This window comes from Malurus melanocephalus, unplaced genomic scaffold, assembly GCF_030028575.1.
Source record: "Malurus melanocephalus ecotype Western Australia unplaced genomic scaffold, MMel_1.1 scaffold_61, whole genome shotgun sequence".
NCBI lineage: Eukaryota > Metazoa > Chordata > Aves > Passeriformes > Maluridae > Malurus > Malurus melanocephalus.
The window spans coordinates 2,355-19,127 of record NW_026623293.1 but is presented as its reverse complement, the minus strand read 5'-3'; the positions used below and the strand labels follow the sequence as shown (position 1 = coordinate 19,127).

The 16,773-nt window shown below is 35.1% G+C and overlaps 1 protein-coding gene across 1 annotated transcript in view; it reads left to right on the top strand.

The window, feature by feature from the left end:
* ITGBL1 (integrin subunit beta like 1) overlaps positions 1 to 5,958 on the top strand; it is a gene marked incomplete at its 3' end in the record, with an annotated part of 67,863 nt that extends 61,905 nt beyond the window's left edge. Inside the window, exons 6-7 of the mRNA XM_057366170.1 lie at positions 1,372 to 1,512; positions 5,812 to 5,958. Coding sequence (XP_057222153.1) covers positions 1,372 to 1,512; positions 5,812 to 5,958 — 288 coding nt within the window. The remainder of the gene's footprint in view (positions 1 to 1,371; positions 1,513 to 5,811) is intronic.
* Between the last annotated feature and the right edge of the window lie 10,815 nt (positions 5,959 to 16,773).

Sequence of the window (16,773 nt, the reverse complement as noted above, 5' to 3'; positions counted from 1 at the left end):
CTAAGGCAGATAAATTTTCCATATCTTTTCCCCTGCTCCATTTAGTCAACCAGCTTAGTCCAAATGTGAACATTTTGATTTTTAAACTTTGGTGAGATTATGTTCTGYATTCTGACATCCACGACAGCTGATCCAAATTAACTTTGAAGTTAACTTTGTTTCTGGGAGGATTAATCACTCTCCAGAGGCATTTCCTCTTTCTGTTTGTTTGTTTGTTTATTTGTTTATTTGTTGGTTGGTTGATGGGATTTTTTTTAGTTCTTCAGTAATGTCACTGAATTGTGAAAGTTTTAAAAATTAGGTGCAAATTTCTTGAGGGCTGTCTAAGTGTTTTTAGCACTAAACAGGGAAGTAGCTCTTCCTACYAATGATGTGACATATTTCCTATTTCATGCGATGCATGTAGGATTGTGTAGACCTACTCCTTTTATTAGAGAATGTGCCCATAGCAGTGTGTACTGCTTAGTCACCCTGTCCTGTTGTCCTTAAATGCATTAGATCGTTTGTAGTAACCTAAATAGGATGACAAAGGTGTTGGCAGAGTAGCAGAAGGTGAAGCCACTCTGCAGGAAATGAACTGCACGCATCAGTGAGGTCAGGCTGCTTCTACGAGCCTGTTGGCATCTCAAAAAATGTAGTGTGTTGCCCTGAAACATATTTGGATTTCTGAATAAGGAAAATATCTTTTTTTTATTTGGTTGGGGTTCTTTTTGTTCATATCTTCCTAAGTAAGTGGGATGAATATTCTCTGCATATTAGTAAAATATGCAAGTCTGTATTTATGTCGTATTCAAATTTCTTCTTATTGTAAGCAACAGGGTGTGGCCCTGAATGTTGAGTTGGTAAAAGTGGAGAAATATCCTTTAAATATAGATCTGTGCTGCTGTTCTTCCTAAGTAAAGAATTACCTCCTGGACATTTTCTGCTGTGTTAGTTTGGATTCTCTTGTAGTTTAAATGTTTATGCTTTAACAACCATTAATTATCCACTGTGCCCAAGCCCAAGTCATTTAAACAGAATTGATTTTTACTGTCATTACTGACAGGGCAAATTGCTGTTGATGTCAAAGATGTACAACTGTTCTGTGCACTACATTTTTTTGTTGACTTCTAACAAGGATGAACAGCAAAAAGAAACATGAACAGGAAGCCAATTTGTTTGTATAAAGTATTTGTACTAAATAATGATAGAAGATTTCAAATCATAGAAGATGGGCACATGCTCATGATTATCACTTGCAGCTTTGAAAYTGCATTTCTGTGAGAGCTGAAAATTCACAAATGTAAAATCTTGTTGTCAAAGTCCTATTACTCTAAATTGCACAGTTAATCTTTCATCTCTATATCTTTTCTTTTTTCCTTTCATTTTTAGGGACATGTGTATGTGGGGAATGTACATGCCATGATGTGGACCCAACTGGTGACTGGGGWGATATTCATGGAGATACTTGTGAGTGTGATGAAAGAAACTGCAAAGCGGTGTATGACAGATATTCTGATGACTTCTGTTCAGGTAAGGTTTGTGTATAAAGAAGAATTCTGTGTACTTTTATCAAAAAACATCCCAACTGGTCTGATCTTCCTCTTCCCTAGTGCTCCAATTCTCATTTTTTCTGTATTAAAATATATCAGCCTTGGGGCACTGGAGGGGCCTTGGAGCAGACTTTTAAAATTAAAAGAACATAATTMTGTATTTTTTTTTCTATGCCATTTAACAAAATCCTGTAAATATTAAATTCTTTTAGGTGCCCATTTCTCTTCTAATACTCTCTATATTTTAAATACTGTATTTTCTAATACTCTCTGTATTTTAAATTTTCAACCATTATCCAATTCATGTTAGGTTACACTGAACCTAACATGAATTGGATAATGGTTGAAAATTTAAAATACAGACATCTCMTTTCTTGGGGAAATTTGAAATTGAAAGTTTATTAGATCAAATTGTGTTTGTTATTTCATTTTATATGTCAGGGACAGGATAATCAAGAGGAAGAAATTCAAGAAAAAGTAAATAAATGAGTCAATGAAAAATAGTACCCTGAGAATATGAAGTGACATGAAAACAAATAGAGCTTCAATCCTTGAAAAAATATGAATGTGTGGCCCAGCTGCACATCTGTGGCTGTAGCCCAAACTATACATCTTAGACACATCCATCTTCCTTTTACTTCTGCTTGTATTTGAGACCATTATATTCAAAACAGTTTATATCAATCCATCCATCCATCCATCCATCCATCCATCCATCCATCCATCCATCCATCCATCCATCCATCCATCCATCCAAGGATTGCAGTGTATTTGGCTGTTCTATGAATCAGCTTGAAAAAACAGAGGTTCTGAGAGACACCTTGCATGAAATTTTATGTGGTTACTAACAAAGATGGTAATAGTAGGAAAGAAGGACTTTGATCAATGCACAGCATGCAGTTTGTACACACAGGAACTCTGCAAAAGCAAATGAACGTGGTTTCAARGGGACTTTACAGATTAGAGATTATCAGCTCCAATGCAACCTGTAGAAATCTGGTCTGGCCTAATTAATAATAGGAGGAATGCAGTCAGATCAAGGACAATAAGGATGGGGTATATTTCCCTCCTATTCCTAGGGTGAGAGATGTTCCATAGAAGGATTATACAAGTTGCCTTTAATAAGACGTAAAGCTGAAGCCAACATGATATATAAAGTTTTCAGCCTTTTCTATGACTGTTACAAAAATGAAAAGTTTCTCAACTATTGTATTTTTTTTTTAAATAAATAATGAAGAATTGCTAGCTAATTAAATGGGCGGGGAAAGCTTTTTCTGAAAACCTTCAGGACTTAATTTACTAGTTACTCTTCAGCCACTTTCAGATATTATATAGGTTTATTTAATGAAAGAGCTGGAATGATGTAGAGCTRCACTCATGAGAGCAGCAGGAAGATTGGGGTTTTGTCAGTTTTTAAATGTATCACTTGCTGTCAGAGATTTTAGCACTCAGGGACTGATCAAAATATCAGCATGACCTAAGGAATACAAAGCTACAAATCAACAAGGTAAATGTGTTCTGTACTTGAGGGTGAGTGCAAGAGTTTCAAACCTGATTAGATTAAAGCAAAACTGAAACAGTGATGCTTGAGCTCCCCCTTTCCTGGGCATTATTGCCTTKGTAGCTGCTGCTGCCCAGGATGGTGATGCTTGTAAGAAAGCAGAGGATAAGAAAGTACAGGCAGTTACAAAGGACCTTGAGAGAACATATTGCCWTTTGACATCAGATTAAGAGCAGGTACATTGTTCTTTACTACACAAGACATAACTGTAAATGAGGAAAACTTTGATAGAAAAGGAGGGACTTACAYGGTTTGCTTGATGTAACTAAAACTCAAGTATAGCTTTATTTTTCTGTCTACCCATCAAAAACTTTAGCACTAAGTATTTTTATCCATTCCCTTTCCATTATGTTTTAGAAAAGCCTAATTTAGTCTTTCCTGGCCATCCAAGTATACATTCCTAAAATAGATTATGGAAAAAAATCCAATTTCACATGAAACAGCATGAACAATGTCTTCTAGTCCTGCTATTTAGTCCTGTTTCAGAAATAGAAAATATGCACAGGATGTAATTTTGGTTTATTGTGGCAGACAGGCAGAATCTGCAACTAAAACAAAGATTTAATAGCGGAATTGTAGTGGTACAGGTTTTTAATTGCTTATATGAAAATTATTTAAATTTACTTATTGTACAAAGTGTGGACCCATTAGGTGTGTCTGCAAAATAACCTCATTTTTTCTCACAATTATTTGTAAATTGATTTGTGAAGAATCCAAGAGTGCTTAATTAGATTTAGGAAAATAATMCATCTCTCTTAAAACATTTATCAAACAGAGATGATACAAAATTTTCTTGTCTTGTTCTGTCTACCTAACAGGTAGAGACAGAAAACCACATTGTCCTAACATGTCAAAATTGTAGGAAATCATGTTTTCATGTACAGAGTTTTACTGTAACTGAATGAAATACTATGTTTAATAAATAAAATATGAATGACAGGAATTGATAGCCCTGTTGTGAGTATTTATCATCACAGAAGGGGCAGCTCCCTCCAGAAGCTTCATGTGGCTTGAGGTGACTGTTATTTCACAGTACATCATTTTGGCAATTGGATGCCTTCTTTTAACACCTGAGGTGCTATTCAGTATGCCACTGAATTATTGTCTTTCAGAAATCTTCTCACCATTAAAGTGATTCTTTCAATTTAAAGAGAAAACAGCTTTAATGACTTGACAGAGGAAGAAAACATGCTTCCATAAGAAAGTTCATATTTACACACATTTCRTTACTTCCTTTGCTGTGGCTCTAGCAAAGAAACTGTTGTATGAAAGTATTTAATCCTCTCATAAGTATCTGTCTGGATCAGGGAACACAAATCCAATTCACAGCCTCTCAGCAGGGACATGTGAAAGCAAAGAACAGAATCATGATTCACACAATGGTTTGGGCAGGAAGGAAACTWAAAAATCATCTGGTTCCAACCCCTGTCATGGGCAGGGACACTTTCCACTAGACTGAATTGCCCAAATCCCCATCCAGGCTGCCCTTGAATATTTCCAGGGATGGGGCATCCATGGCTTCTCTTGGAAACTTGTTCCAGAGCCTCACCACCCCCAAAGTAAAGAATTTCTTCCTAAATATCTAATCTAAACTCACCCTCTAAACAAGAGGAAGCCTGTTGTTCTTTTCAAGGAAAACAAATAACTAATGTAAAGAAAAGTTATTTTGTGAAATCAATAAGATTTATATTCTGGGAAGTACTCTGATGCCTCCTAGAATACTTTCTTCTTCCCATTTTCTCCTTGTGGACTGATAAATTAATGTTTTATCAATTAGTCTTAAAATGCAAGTATGGTTAGAAGGGTTATAAAATCTCTGCTACTATGGTTTTCACGAAGAACATGCATAGAGAAGTGGACACTGGAGCGATGCTTTGGTCCTTTGATGAATGTTGGCTATGTGAAAATTGTGAGAGGTCTAACCTGCTGTCCGAGCTCATGAAAACAAATGCTTGATTTTATGGCAAGGAATTTTATTTTGCTATTTCTAAAGCTTTTGTCAGTGCAAGGAATGTTTTGTATTGCCAGAATCTCACTGCTTGACACAAAGAGCATAAAGAGGGAGAAGGGCAATTATTTCYTTTTTTCTTAGTTTTTCTTGAGAAAAACTAAAAAAMCCCTGCATAAGTAAACATTCACATAGAGGAAATAGACATGCAGAGAATAGTCTAAGACTTGCAGTGAGATACCAAAAACCATATCCAACTGTCCTATTGAAATGAGAATTATGTCCAATATTTCAATATTTTATAATTTTTATATCACTGTTTAGTAGAAGGCACTGGTTTGAGGCTTGGAATTGTTGTGACATTGCTTGTCTCTAGTAGATCATATTGATTGCAAGTAGATAAATATTGATATATTTCTTAGAGTAGATGCTGCAACTGTAGCAGAAAAAGAACATAAAGTTAAATGAAATATTGCCATATGACATTTCACTTTTCCAAACAGAGGTAAAATGTTACATCCTTTTGCATTAGATCATGTGCTAAGTGGCAAAACATCCCTTGAGGGAAAAAAAGGAAAAGGGAATATGTCTCAAATGGAATGGTAGACCAGTGCTATTTTCAGAAACAAAAGTAGATATAGGGAATTGGCTGTATTTTTTGGCAGTCTAATTACTGAATGAAGCCCCGACTTTGAAAAAGTTCATCCAATTATGAGGTTTTTATACCTCATTAGAATGGAGGGTAATCTTGAATTTTATTCATTGTAAAGGTCATGGACAGTGTAATTGTGGAAGATGTGACTGTAAAGAGGGATGGACTGGAAAAAAATGTGAACATCCACGTTCTTGTCCAATGTCAGTTGAAGAAAGCGCTAAGAAATGCCAAGGAAATTCTAATTTRCCTTGCTCTGGAAGAGGTAAGCACATTTCTGGAAGAATTTTCATGCCTTTTGAATGTACTTTAGTTAAAAGAATTTTTACATTGTGATTGTGTCCAGCATTACCACTAGTGAAAAATGGCCTACTSTGCATGAATCACACCTATATAACCTGTGACTTAGAAGAAGGGAGAAGAAGAACACAAAGGTCACCTATTTTTCCTGCTTTGTGTTTTATTTTATATGTCTTAACATTTGTTTTGGAGGTTTTCAAGRGTGCTTTGAAAATTGCTTTACTAAAGGATGTATTAAAATATGAATTTATTCTGTGCAGTTTTTGAAAAGCAGGATGAGATTTTCAACCTGTGTAAAGMGTTGTGGCACCATTGTGATAAGGACTGTTTGGATTTACTCTGCCTAAGAAGTTGCCCATTAAGTGCAGGACTGTCTTCTATGAAATAGAGCTGTGCTTCAGCACAGTTTGCTAGTTGGCCACTGGCTTTTTGTGTGAAAGCATTTCTTTGTGACACTGTAGCCTTTTCAAAAGCTTTGACTAAAAATATATCCTAAGTCATACATACACTTAAAATGCACACTGCAAGCAATTTTTTCTCAGAAGAAAAAGGACCTGCTAATTTTCCTCTGTTGCTGTGTGAAATGTGGTTTTCTGCAGAGWGAAGAGAGAAAAGTTAATACAAGACAGAATATTGCTAGGACTGGTAACTGAAGTTGTTATGAATTCTGCCCATTTAAGTATTTTCTGGGAAAGGTCTAAAGCTACTCTTGGATTACTGTATCTGACCCTTAATGTCAGTCCATTTGTGATTTCTTCTTTCACTAATACTGTCTGTTATAGTCAGAAATGGTRGGCTGTCCACCCAAGTTAGCTCTGTGATAATTCTATTATTCTCCCTCTGTGATTGTGTAACAGCTCATTCAGTTCATAGATGCAGCATAGGAGAATCTTAAAAGAACAATGCATTAACACACTGTTGCTTGCTTTTTTGTTAATTAAGCTACAGTTTKCCAGTTAAATGTATTTCTCTTTTCCTGATAAAATTTTTAAACAGAATTTTTGGATGCTAGTTAGTTGAAAATGGGCATCTGTAGAAAATTAGCAGCATTTTATTATTCATACTTGCAAGAATGATAACTAAAAGAAAGGAATGTTGACTTTTTATTTACTTTTTTTTTTAATACTTTATCACTTTTTTCCTGTCCTTGTGGATGCCAAATGTCTCCTTTCATCTGCTTCACCACATGTTGGGTATCTTGAGAGCTTGGAATCAGTTCTATGATTTAATTGTATTGTCCTCTATGAGAGTCAAATGACAGGAGAATAATGAGAATCATAAAAACAAGTTTAATTYGAATAAAAATACAGTCTTGAACTTTTTGATTAAGTGTAATAAGAAGAGAAAGTTTAAAGAMTTTAACATTAATGACAATAATTCTAGCCTCTTGGCTTTCTGAAAAAACACCTAATGATGCTGACAGTGTTCTCCTGTTGAGATAGTGGCAGTGAAATGAGTAGTTTTCAGGTGAATTCATTTGACTGAGCGATCTGTTGGTCATAATTCTCAAATAAAGTGCAAGCAGTATCCATGGCAACAAAAAGCTTAATTAATAGTGGCTTTCACTGAACTTTGACTGCTAAACAAGAAGAGATCACTAAGGTGTTCGAGGAGTGCAAAAGGCAGAGATGTGGATTTAGGGTATAGTGTGATAGACAGCTGCTGTAATGAAGGAACAAGAGATTCTGCATTCCAGTCTTGACAAAAATTCCCCATGAAAACTTCCATTTTAAAATGGAAGGYGGTATCTTGTTTTGTTTCCATGAACAATTTTGTTTGAAAATTGGGAAGATATTTGTTTTAGTCTATATATCTGTGTTTTACTGGACAGTATATTTTTTTTTTCACTCTGGACTCCTTGGATTTCCCTTTCTGCCATGATATTTTGGATATCAAAAAAGTGTAAGAAAGTTTTTTAACTGCTAAAGTAGGRGTTAGTGCCTATGAAGAATTGTCATTGGACTTTCACAGTTAAATTATTTGGTGCCATTTGGAAATCCCACTACTTGTCATGGGTAGAAGTGTGACACAAGCAAATGAAACAAAATAAARTTTTCCAATCAAACACAATCTCTTTAAGTCTTCAGGAGTGGGAAAGCCATGGATTTGTAACCATGGATTTATAACCAGCCCAATTTTTCTGATGCCCTTAAAGAAGATTGTGTTGCAAGGAAAGGAAATTTCAAAAGGGAAAAGGAAATGTTACCTTTTCCATTAGAAAATTGTGGTGCAAGGACAGTGATCCTTGCACAGGTCAGAAATCCACTGCATTGCTGAAGAAGTTGAGTACTACATATCCTCATTTTGGTAAGGCAGTTCAGGTATGGAATRGGATACAACAGAATCACCAGAGATGTAGATGTGTGAATTTATGATTTTGCCATGCAATGTGTTTCCTTAAAAAATGTTTTCTGTTCATCTGTACCTTTTGTTTTTTATATTTAGATACTTTTTGTCTGTTTGTTTTTAGCAATGGAAACTAAGAGAATTGGCACATGCCACCCAGATTTTGAGCATCCCAGATTCCTTTAACTATTATCAAGTAACCTCAGTGAGAGAAAAAAGGTATAGGAAAAAAAAATAACAGTGGAATAAAACTTTTTTTTTATTTTGTATCTAAAAAGTATCAGGGGTACATAAAAGTTACATTAATTTTTTTTGAGAATTAAAAAGATGTTATGAGGAACACAAGTAATCGTTATCTATTAAAAAACATAAATTATAATTTCTCAGTCTGCATTTTGCTCTTCTGAGAGTTGATGAAACAGTGAATTCTTTTTTCAGACTGTAATTCCTTTCCTGATTTTCTCCAGTCACAGGAATAACAAACTGTTTCATGGATGCTGGTCAGCATGTGGGAAGAGCAGAGAGGCATCAAAAGAAAAATTACCCCGTGGTCTTATAGTTCTAAGCTGCTCCAGTAGGTGAAGGAGAGAGAAGGCTTCATATTGACATGCTGAGTAGTAAATGAAAATGTTTACATGCTGAAATGATGAGAATTCTGAATTGTCCGTGTTATGTCAATGATGGCTGTCTATGCCATCAGTAGTTCCTGTAGTATAAGGTGAGAGAAAGRTCATATGAAAATTTTGGAAATAAAAGCACATTAAGTACTTTCCAAAAATTGCTTTCACTAAAAAAAGCCTTTTGAGGATTAGGAGAGATTCTAGCCATCTTCATTCATATAAAGGGAAGAATTCCTTCTACACTTTTATCCCCCTGAGTGTTGTTTTGTTGTTTCTTTTTCAACTTGCTGCATGACTTTTAACTGTCAATATAATACTTTCATTTTTTTCACAGTGAAAATCTGTCACTTTTAAGAACACACTGTACACCAAGACCAGTGACAGAGACAAAGGAAAAGACATATCAAAAAATCATTATGGTTAGAAATAAAGASATAGTATATTGTTGTCAGAATTAAGGGACAAGACATACCACTTTTCTCTTTAAAATGCACATCACTCTCTTGAGTTTCCCCTTCAGGTAMAAAGCAGATTTAAAAATAGTTTTCATAAAAAAGCCTTCAGGAAGGGAACTGAAAATAAAAAGAGTAGGTTTTGAGAATAATAGATGAGAGGGTTTTTTAAAAATAATCTTGTTTTTGTCACTTACCCTTGGTGAATGCAGCCATTCCATGGCAGATTTCCAAAKACAGATAAATGACAAATCTTCTTASTGGTATTGTCTTTTACWATTTAAATATATTTTCTATMATTGCTTTTATTTATTTGCCACATGGAGATAATGAAACTATTTCTTTATTGGTGAAATTCCTCCTTGCACTCATGCTCTAGCATTGGTTAACTGAAAAATRAAGGGATTTTTTGATTCTGTTCTTGAAAAGATTTATCTTGTTTTTGAAAAAAAACCCCTAAGTTCCATTTTCAAAGTATTAAATCATCAGTTCAAAAACTGTGTGGSATTTTGAAAGTTTACTGACAGTTACAAGTAACTTTGCTGCTTCTTCCCTACTTAAAATTATTAGATTTTGATTGACTTAATGGAAGAACAACACTGTTCAATGCATTATTAAAAATTCCTTGTGAACTAAGACAGTGAATGAATCCCGTGTGCTCTATAATGCCATTGCCAGTCTGGCAAGATCCCATCTCCTGAAGTCTGAAAGCAAGAATCCAAAGAGCAGAGCTATTGGGCAGTGCCTGCTGCAAAAACTTSATCCTTTTCTGGAGTTTTGTGTCTGGYGTGCACTTTATGCTGCTCTGAAACATCTCATTGCATACAAGTTGTATCAGCTGCTGTAAATTCCAGTTGATCAAACATACAGAACATATGCAGAAGGAAAGAGGAGCACACAGGAGATAGTCCTATCTGTGTACTGACAAGAGTGGATGGAAACTAGATAAAAACAGTGTGGTAAAGAGCTGCCTAAAACCAGGTCTAACTACACAGTTCATTTCTGACCTTTGTGAAGTCTTAGATTCTGACAAAATTCTTATATACTGACAAAAAATGGGACATAAAATATTCAGCTTGTAAATAAATTTTGGGTTGGATCATTAACTACTACAGCTTCATGTAAACCTTCAAATGATGTAATTCAGTATATCTTCAATAATTTTAGATCTTGAAATACAAACTGTAATATGGTACTGCTGATCTGTTCATCTCTCCAATGGAGGAGTAAGTCCCTACATTAGGTATGATACCTTAAGAGGGCAGAAGGTTAGCTGGTGGCATGTGCCACATTATGAGAATTAGCTCTCTTCTATTATCACTGGATTCTTATTTACTATAGTTTTATGTTCTCACAGTTCTGKTTCTTTTGTTCTATTTGTTAAGGACTTCGGGGTCCCACTCTAGCATGATACTGCCAAAAATGATCAACAAAAACCATTTCCTTTTTCTCTCAGACACTTATAGAAAAATATTGCTTCTAAAGCCTGTGGGTTGTTGACTTAGTAAGGGAAGATGATAGTAGAAGTTGCTATTTGAATAATTCACTATACTCTCTACATGACAGGATGGGGTCAGAGCAGAAAAGTGTAAACAATCCTGAGGTAAAATCTAGGTTACTACCCCTGCTACTAGCTCTACTGCAGCCTCTTATTATGCAAATTGGGCTGCTTAATTGAAGTGTAAATTACCCTAATGTACATCATCTCTGAATTTGGCATGCTGTTTTCATTCATTTTGCATGACCCCTGCATTCTGAAGGAGGTCTTAATTAAAGCACTATAGTCGACAGCCTGGCAGCAAGTGGCATTATTAGCTGGTGTAACACGAGCAGAACACAAATTCAAGTCATGTGTCACATCTCCAGCTTTCATCTCATCAACTTGGAGATCGAGCTCCTTTCTACATCTGTGTGCTTCAAGCAGAGAGGCACTCTTGCTATGCTATTACTTCAATGCTGAATGAGCTGGTGTAACAGTATTTGTTATACAATTTGGAATACTTTTGTTTGCTGGACTAGCACTCTGCACTCCACTTGTTGTTTGTTGAAGTCTAAGAAAAAAAAACAGAAATAAATGGTTGCATCCCATTCCTTTTAGATTTGTGTATCAGTAGTTTAGATCACTGATTTTAAACAGCTGAATCAGGCTCTGTTTGAGCCTTTGTCTCTTAATTGAAGCAGGATCCTCTGAAACTTTCTTGTGTTAGAAAAGGATCTGAATTCAAATTTTTCATTTTTTTGCTTTTGCTTTTTAAATCAGAATGTGTTCAGGAGCTCAACAGTTCAGGTTTTTTTTCTGCAGAGAAAGCTACTTATTTGTCTGTGATCCACTGACTGCACTCCTTGCTGTTACTTTCACCTTATGCTGTTGCTTATTTGGAAGACATCAAGAAGAGATGGAGGAACTAAGGAACTAAGACTATAAATCACAAGAACATTTAATTTCTTCAGTGARCCCTTACTTGCAGTGCTTATTACTCAGTAATAAAAAAAACAGTTCATGAAGTACTTTGTTTCTGCATAAGTGCTTTTTAAATCTATTCTGGTAGAAAGAGGTTGGAAGATGTGTGTTAATGAGATGTAGGTGATATTCTAAGAATGAGGTAATTCTGCAATCGAAATTATTACTGTTCTGAAGTTTCTTATTTGTTTTCATGGTGAGAATTCTGAGAAGCAGAAAAGAATTGAGGAAAAGTAATATATCTGGTTTAGGATGATACTTAGGGTTTAAGACTGTGGGATAAAACAAAGTAATCTTTAAACCTTGGCAGCAGTGGCTGGTAGAGTGGTAGAGTGGACTACCATGGATGGCACCTCACAGTGGCAATAATGTGACATGCTCTTTTTCAACATAGCATGTGTACATTCAAATACATTTCATTTTATTCTCACCAGTAAGAAAGGCAGTATAAGACAAAACAAAATCTGATGTTTAAATGAATATGCAAGAGGCCAGATCAATTATTTGCATATGATATATCTGATTATGCATGTGTGATATATTAATATGTAATTACTTACTGTGAATGTGGTAGGTGTCTGATGACCTGATCAAGAAAGGATGTAAATGAAGCTTTGCAGTCTTCCTTAGAGCAGAAGGAAGCTTCGGGGTTGAAGGCCTTGCTAATCACAGACAGTTTACATATTTTTGTTTACAATATGCCTATTGGAGTGTATTTGGGTTGCTGGTTTCAGAAAGGTTAATCTGAAGGATCAGAATGGTTAAGGTACAAAAGGCACAAATCCATAAAATAGCAGACTTAGTGCTAGGGGAGGAATGTGTTTTTCTGATGGCTATAAGCACTGACCACATGAAAGATACCTCTTATTTTCTCAGTCAGTGCCACCAAATTGCTACAAGCGCTGGGCACATTGCAAATTTCCTTTCGTCTGTGATGTTGTCTTCCTGTTTCTTGTTCGCTTGATTGTCTTTCTCCAGCAGACAAAGACCTTTTTTCATCTGTGAAAGGCATCTGTGAAAGACCTTGAAGACCAGGATTGCCTTCTTTCTGACAGCTAGTTATTTCCTGTACATAGTCTTTTCTATATCCCAGTCTTACTTCATTTTCTTTGCCTATATCTTCTCCTTTTCAATTGGTATGACTCTCGTTTGCTGTTTTTTGGCATGTCAGTATTCAGTGATTATTAGTGTATCTTTTGATATAGTTGGCCCTTTTTTCAGGCTGTGCTGTTTTGTTCACATTTCTTGACCTTTATTTCTTTAGCAGAACAAAGAACATATTACAGAAGGCAAACCAAGAAAAAGAAATCATATTTATGTTATGTTTATATTATATAAAAATCCCAGTATTGAAATATTGTTATCCAAAAAAACAGTATTTGACAAATAATAGTTTTGCCTAATACCATGCGTGAATTTGGGTTAAATTTTCAATGCCTGTTCCATTTGCATTCCGGTGAGATTTATATCTGTAGATGGCGACTATATGTTAGATCAATTCACCTGTACATAAATAACATGTAATAGATCACTGTCTTAAGTTATCCATCCAAATTTTGCTGTTTACAACTGAAAGGACATAGTTAATATTGAAAAAGTTCAGGCAAAGCTTTGAAAAAGTGGATATGTGCAAGTGCTACACTTTGCTACAGGCTGGCAATTTTAGAATGTTTTCCTGTAGTGGATTGCTGTAATTATCATAATCACCACTACCTAATCAAAGACTGGACTGATGCTCATTTATGCTAGACTTCCTCTAAATCTTTTGTCTGGTCTGTCTCTTTCATTTGATTAGATAGTGAGCTGCAGATAGACCCACAGCACATCGAGGCCTTTGATGGATGGTGTGTGCTTGTAGAGCCTCGAAAGCAAATACATTGTTGTCACTGCTGGACAGAGAAACTGCATGCTCTTAAGCAGTAAATACTGACAGAAATTTGAGGTGAAGTTTCTTTAGTTTCTGCTGAAGGATGCCTAACATACATTAAATATACTTGCTTTTATTATAATTAATTTATATAAGGATGTAGAATATAAGCTATTCATTCCAGTCAGAGAAGATACAACCAATTAAAATTAATAATAGTTTTTAAAGTAGATTAGATCTCTACTGCTCCAAACTGTCATCCTATTTTGGTTCACTTCAAAAATGATGTCTGACCAGAAGTTGGGATTTATTAACATCTTGAGTACTTGCAGAGATATGGGAACAATTCACACTGACAAAAAAATTGTTCATTGCAATGTATATGGATAATTGTAAGAAGGAATGCTTTTGCAATGCATATAACATGAGACATAGATGCAAGTTCATTTTGCATTTGTGGAAGCAACACAGCTATTTAAAATGGAAGTACCTCTAAGTACCTTCTCTCATGACTTTGGTATATCAAGTATTTTTAGTTTAATCACATTAACAAGAAACATTCTGAAAGAATCTCTAGGAAAAAAAAACCATTTGAGATGTGTGCACATGTTTATGTGGGAGAGATGATTAGATTTCACAGCTTGTTTACTGGAATAAATATCTCCTGTAAAGTCATGAAGTTGTATGGTGCAGCAAAAACTGAGATTAAAGTCTGTACTGCCCAAAATGTTTACTCATCCCCATAAGAAATGTATGTATACTGAAACATTAGTGCATGAGTCAACCTGCATTTGGAAATGCAGAACTGACTTGTGTGTGCACAACAGAGTCAAGGCATCACGTTAAATAGATGCTAGCAATTGCAAACACAGAGGAATGTTCTGGTTGAGATTCATCTCAAATTCATCTAGACATCAAAATACTGATGAGATACTTCAGCCTTTTTTTTGGTGGAATGATGGTATTTCTAATTCAGAAGCGATTTGCCCATTCCTTCTGTATTTCTGTGTTACTATGAGATGAATTGTCATAATCCCTACTGTTCTTAAAAGAATTACTTTCAGGCTAACCTTTAGATTTGGGTTCTGTGAATCCTGCCAATTTCTGAAATTATTTACCCCAACTCTAATGTCTTGCTACAGTATAAATAAAGTTGATAGAAGTCTGCTGGATCAAAGAACTTCTGCTGCTGATATGCAGATAAGAGTCCTTTTTCTGAATACTTGCCTTTTGTAGGGCTTAGAGCTGCTTTGGCAGTGACATGTATTCTAGTAAGGGAAATAGTTGGATCACCCCCAGGCACCGGATGAGGCCACTTCCATGGGAGACACCTCAATCGTTCAGATGCCAGCCCTTCCACCCCAACTGGCCTCAGTGCCAGGGAACTGTCCCAATCCCATTTAATTGACCAGTAAAGAGACATCTCTCAAGTCCTGTACTGTTGTTATTCTCATGAAGATTGACTTTCTTTCTGCACTGAGGTTGGTGTGGTGTCTGGAGGCTTTCAGAAAAAGATGAAAGAAAGACAAGGGTTTCCAGCACACTTTGTCAAGGACCCACTGCTTGCTCTGAATCTGTTACTTGCTCTGTGCCTTCCTCAAGACAGCAACTTGAGTAAAATAAATGGATCAGTTCTGACCCAAAATTGTTTTTTTTCTTTTTAATAGTATGACAGATGATTAATAGGTTTCCAGTTTGATTAATTGTATTTCTTCCTTCTTTTGTGCTTTGTGCATATGAAAATTTTTACTGAAAAATATCTGAAAAACCCTGAAAATTGATTTCAAATAAAAACATTTTTTAAGCTGAAAACTGTTAAGAATTGCAAATATTCAGGTTGGTGGTGAACACCATGAAGTGTTTTTCTATGATCTGCTATTTGGAAAGGAAGCCTGGACTTGAGGGAATAATTTTAGAGGTGCAGCTTTTTGTGGTGATAATGACATTCAACCTTTTCCTTAATTGGATTTAGACTTGATCAGGTTCTAACCTAATCAATGCTTATTTGCTTATCTGTTTCATAATTTCTTATTTGAGGAGTTCCTTATTTCTCTGCAAGTATTTTACTTTGTTTTTCTTATGGTACAAAATGAGTTATTTCATTCCCATGGTAACTATGTATCAGCAGGGTATTTGGAGCACATAGGAGCAAAGATTAAAAATTTCTTTACATTCTGTTAGGAAGAAAGCCAATAAAAAGCTAAGCCAATTTTATTTTTCTAGTAGTCAAAAATGGACTTGGATGTTGATATCAATAATTATGTTCTGCTTTATTAAATTCTGAAGTACTGTTTACCAACTTTAATTGAAGCACTGACTTGTGCATTAGAGATTTAGGTATTTCTAAGAGTCAGAATAATCTAAAGGTAATAGATTAAGTCAGTTAATCTCATTTTCAGGGTATGTAGCCTTTACTATCAAGAACAAAAATCCATCTTTCTTTTCACAAACTTTTAGAAGTTAATACATTGAGTAAATGCTGAATTTAAATCAACATGACCTTGATATTTAAACTGAACTTCTACTGTATTACTTTCAGAGGTTGCTGTGATACCCTGTTCTCATTCGTGTTAATATACATAGTGATCAATATATGATTTTTAAGGAAAAAAATCTTTCAAAACATTTTTTTCTGATAAAACTAAAAAGGAAATGTTATGAATTGCTGTTAAGTAAAACTGTATGTAAAAAGATGTTCTTTAGAGTTTTAAAAGTCTATCAAGACCTATTTATAAAACGGCAACATTTTTATGTGGATAGTGCTCTAAAGAATTTTTTTCCCTGTGTTTTTATAAGCAATTCCATCCTTGCTTTACATAGGAAAACTGAAATGACAGCACAAGCTCCTTGAGGGAGACAGATGTATGGAATTGTTTCTATATTTTTACATGCTTTTAGAGATATTTGTATGTTATGAGATGTGAGTACAGACTGGACTAAATACTTTAAATGAAAGCAAGGAAAGTGGACAGAAGTGCAATTGATGGGGAGTATCAATTTTGTGCAATTGATGGGGAGTAGCTTGTGATCTCTC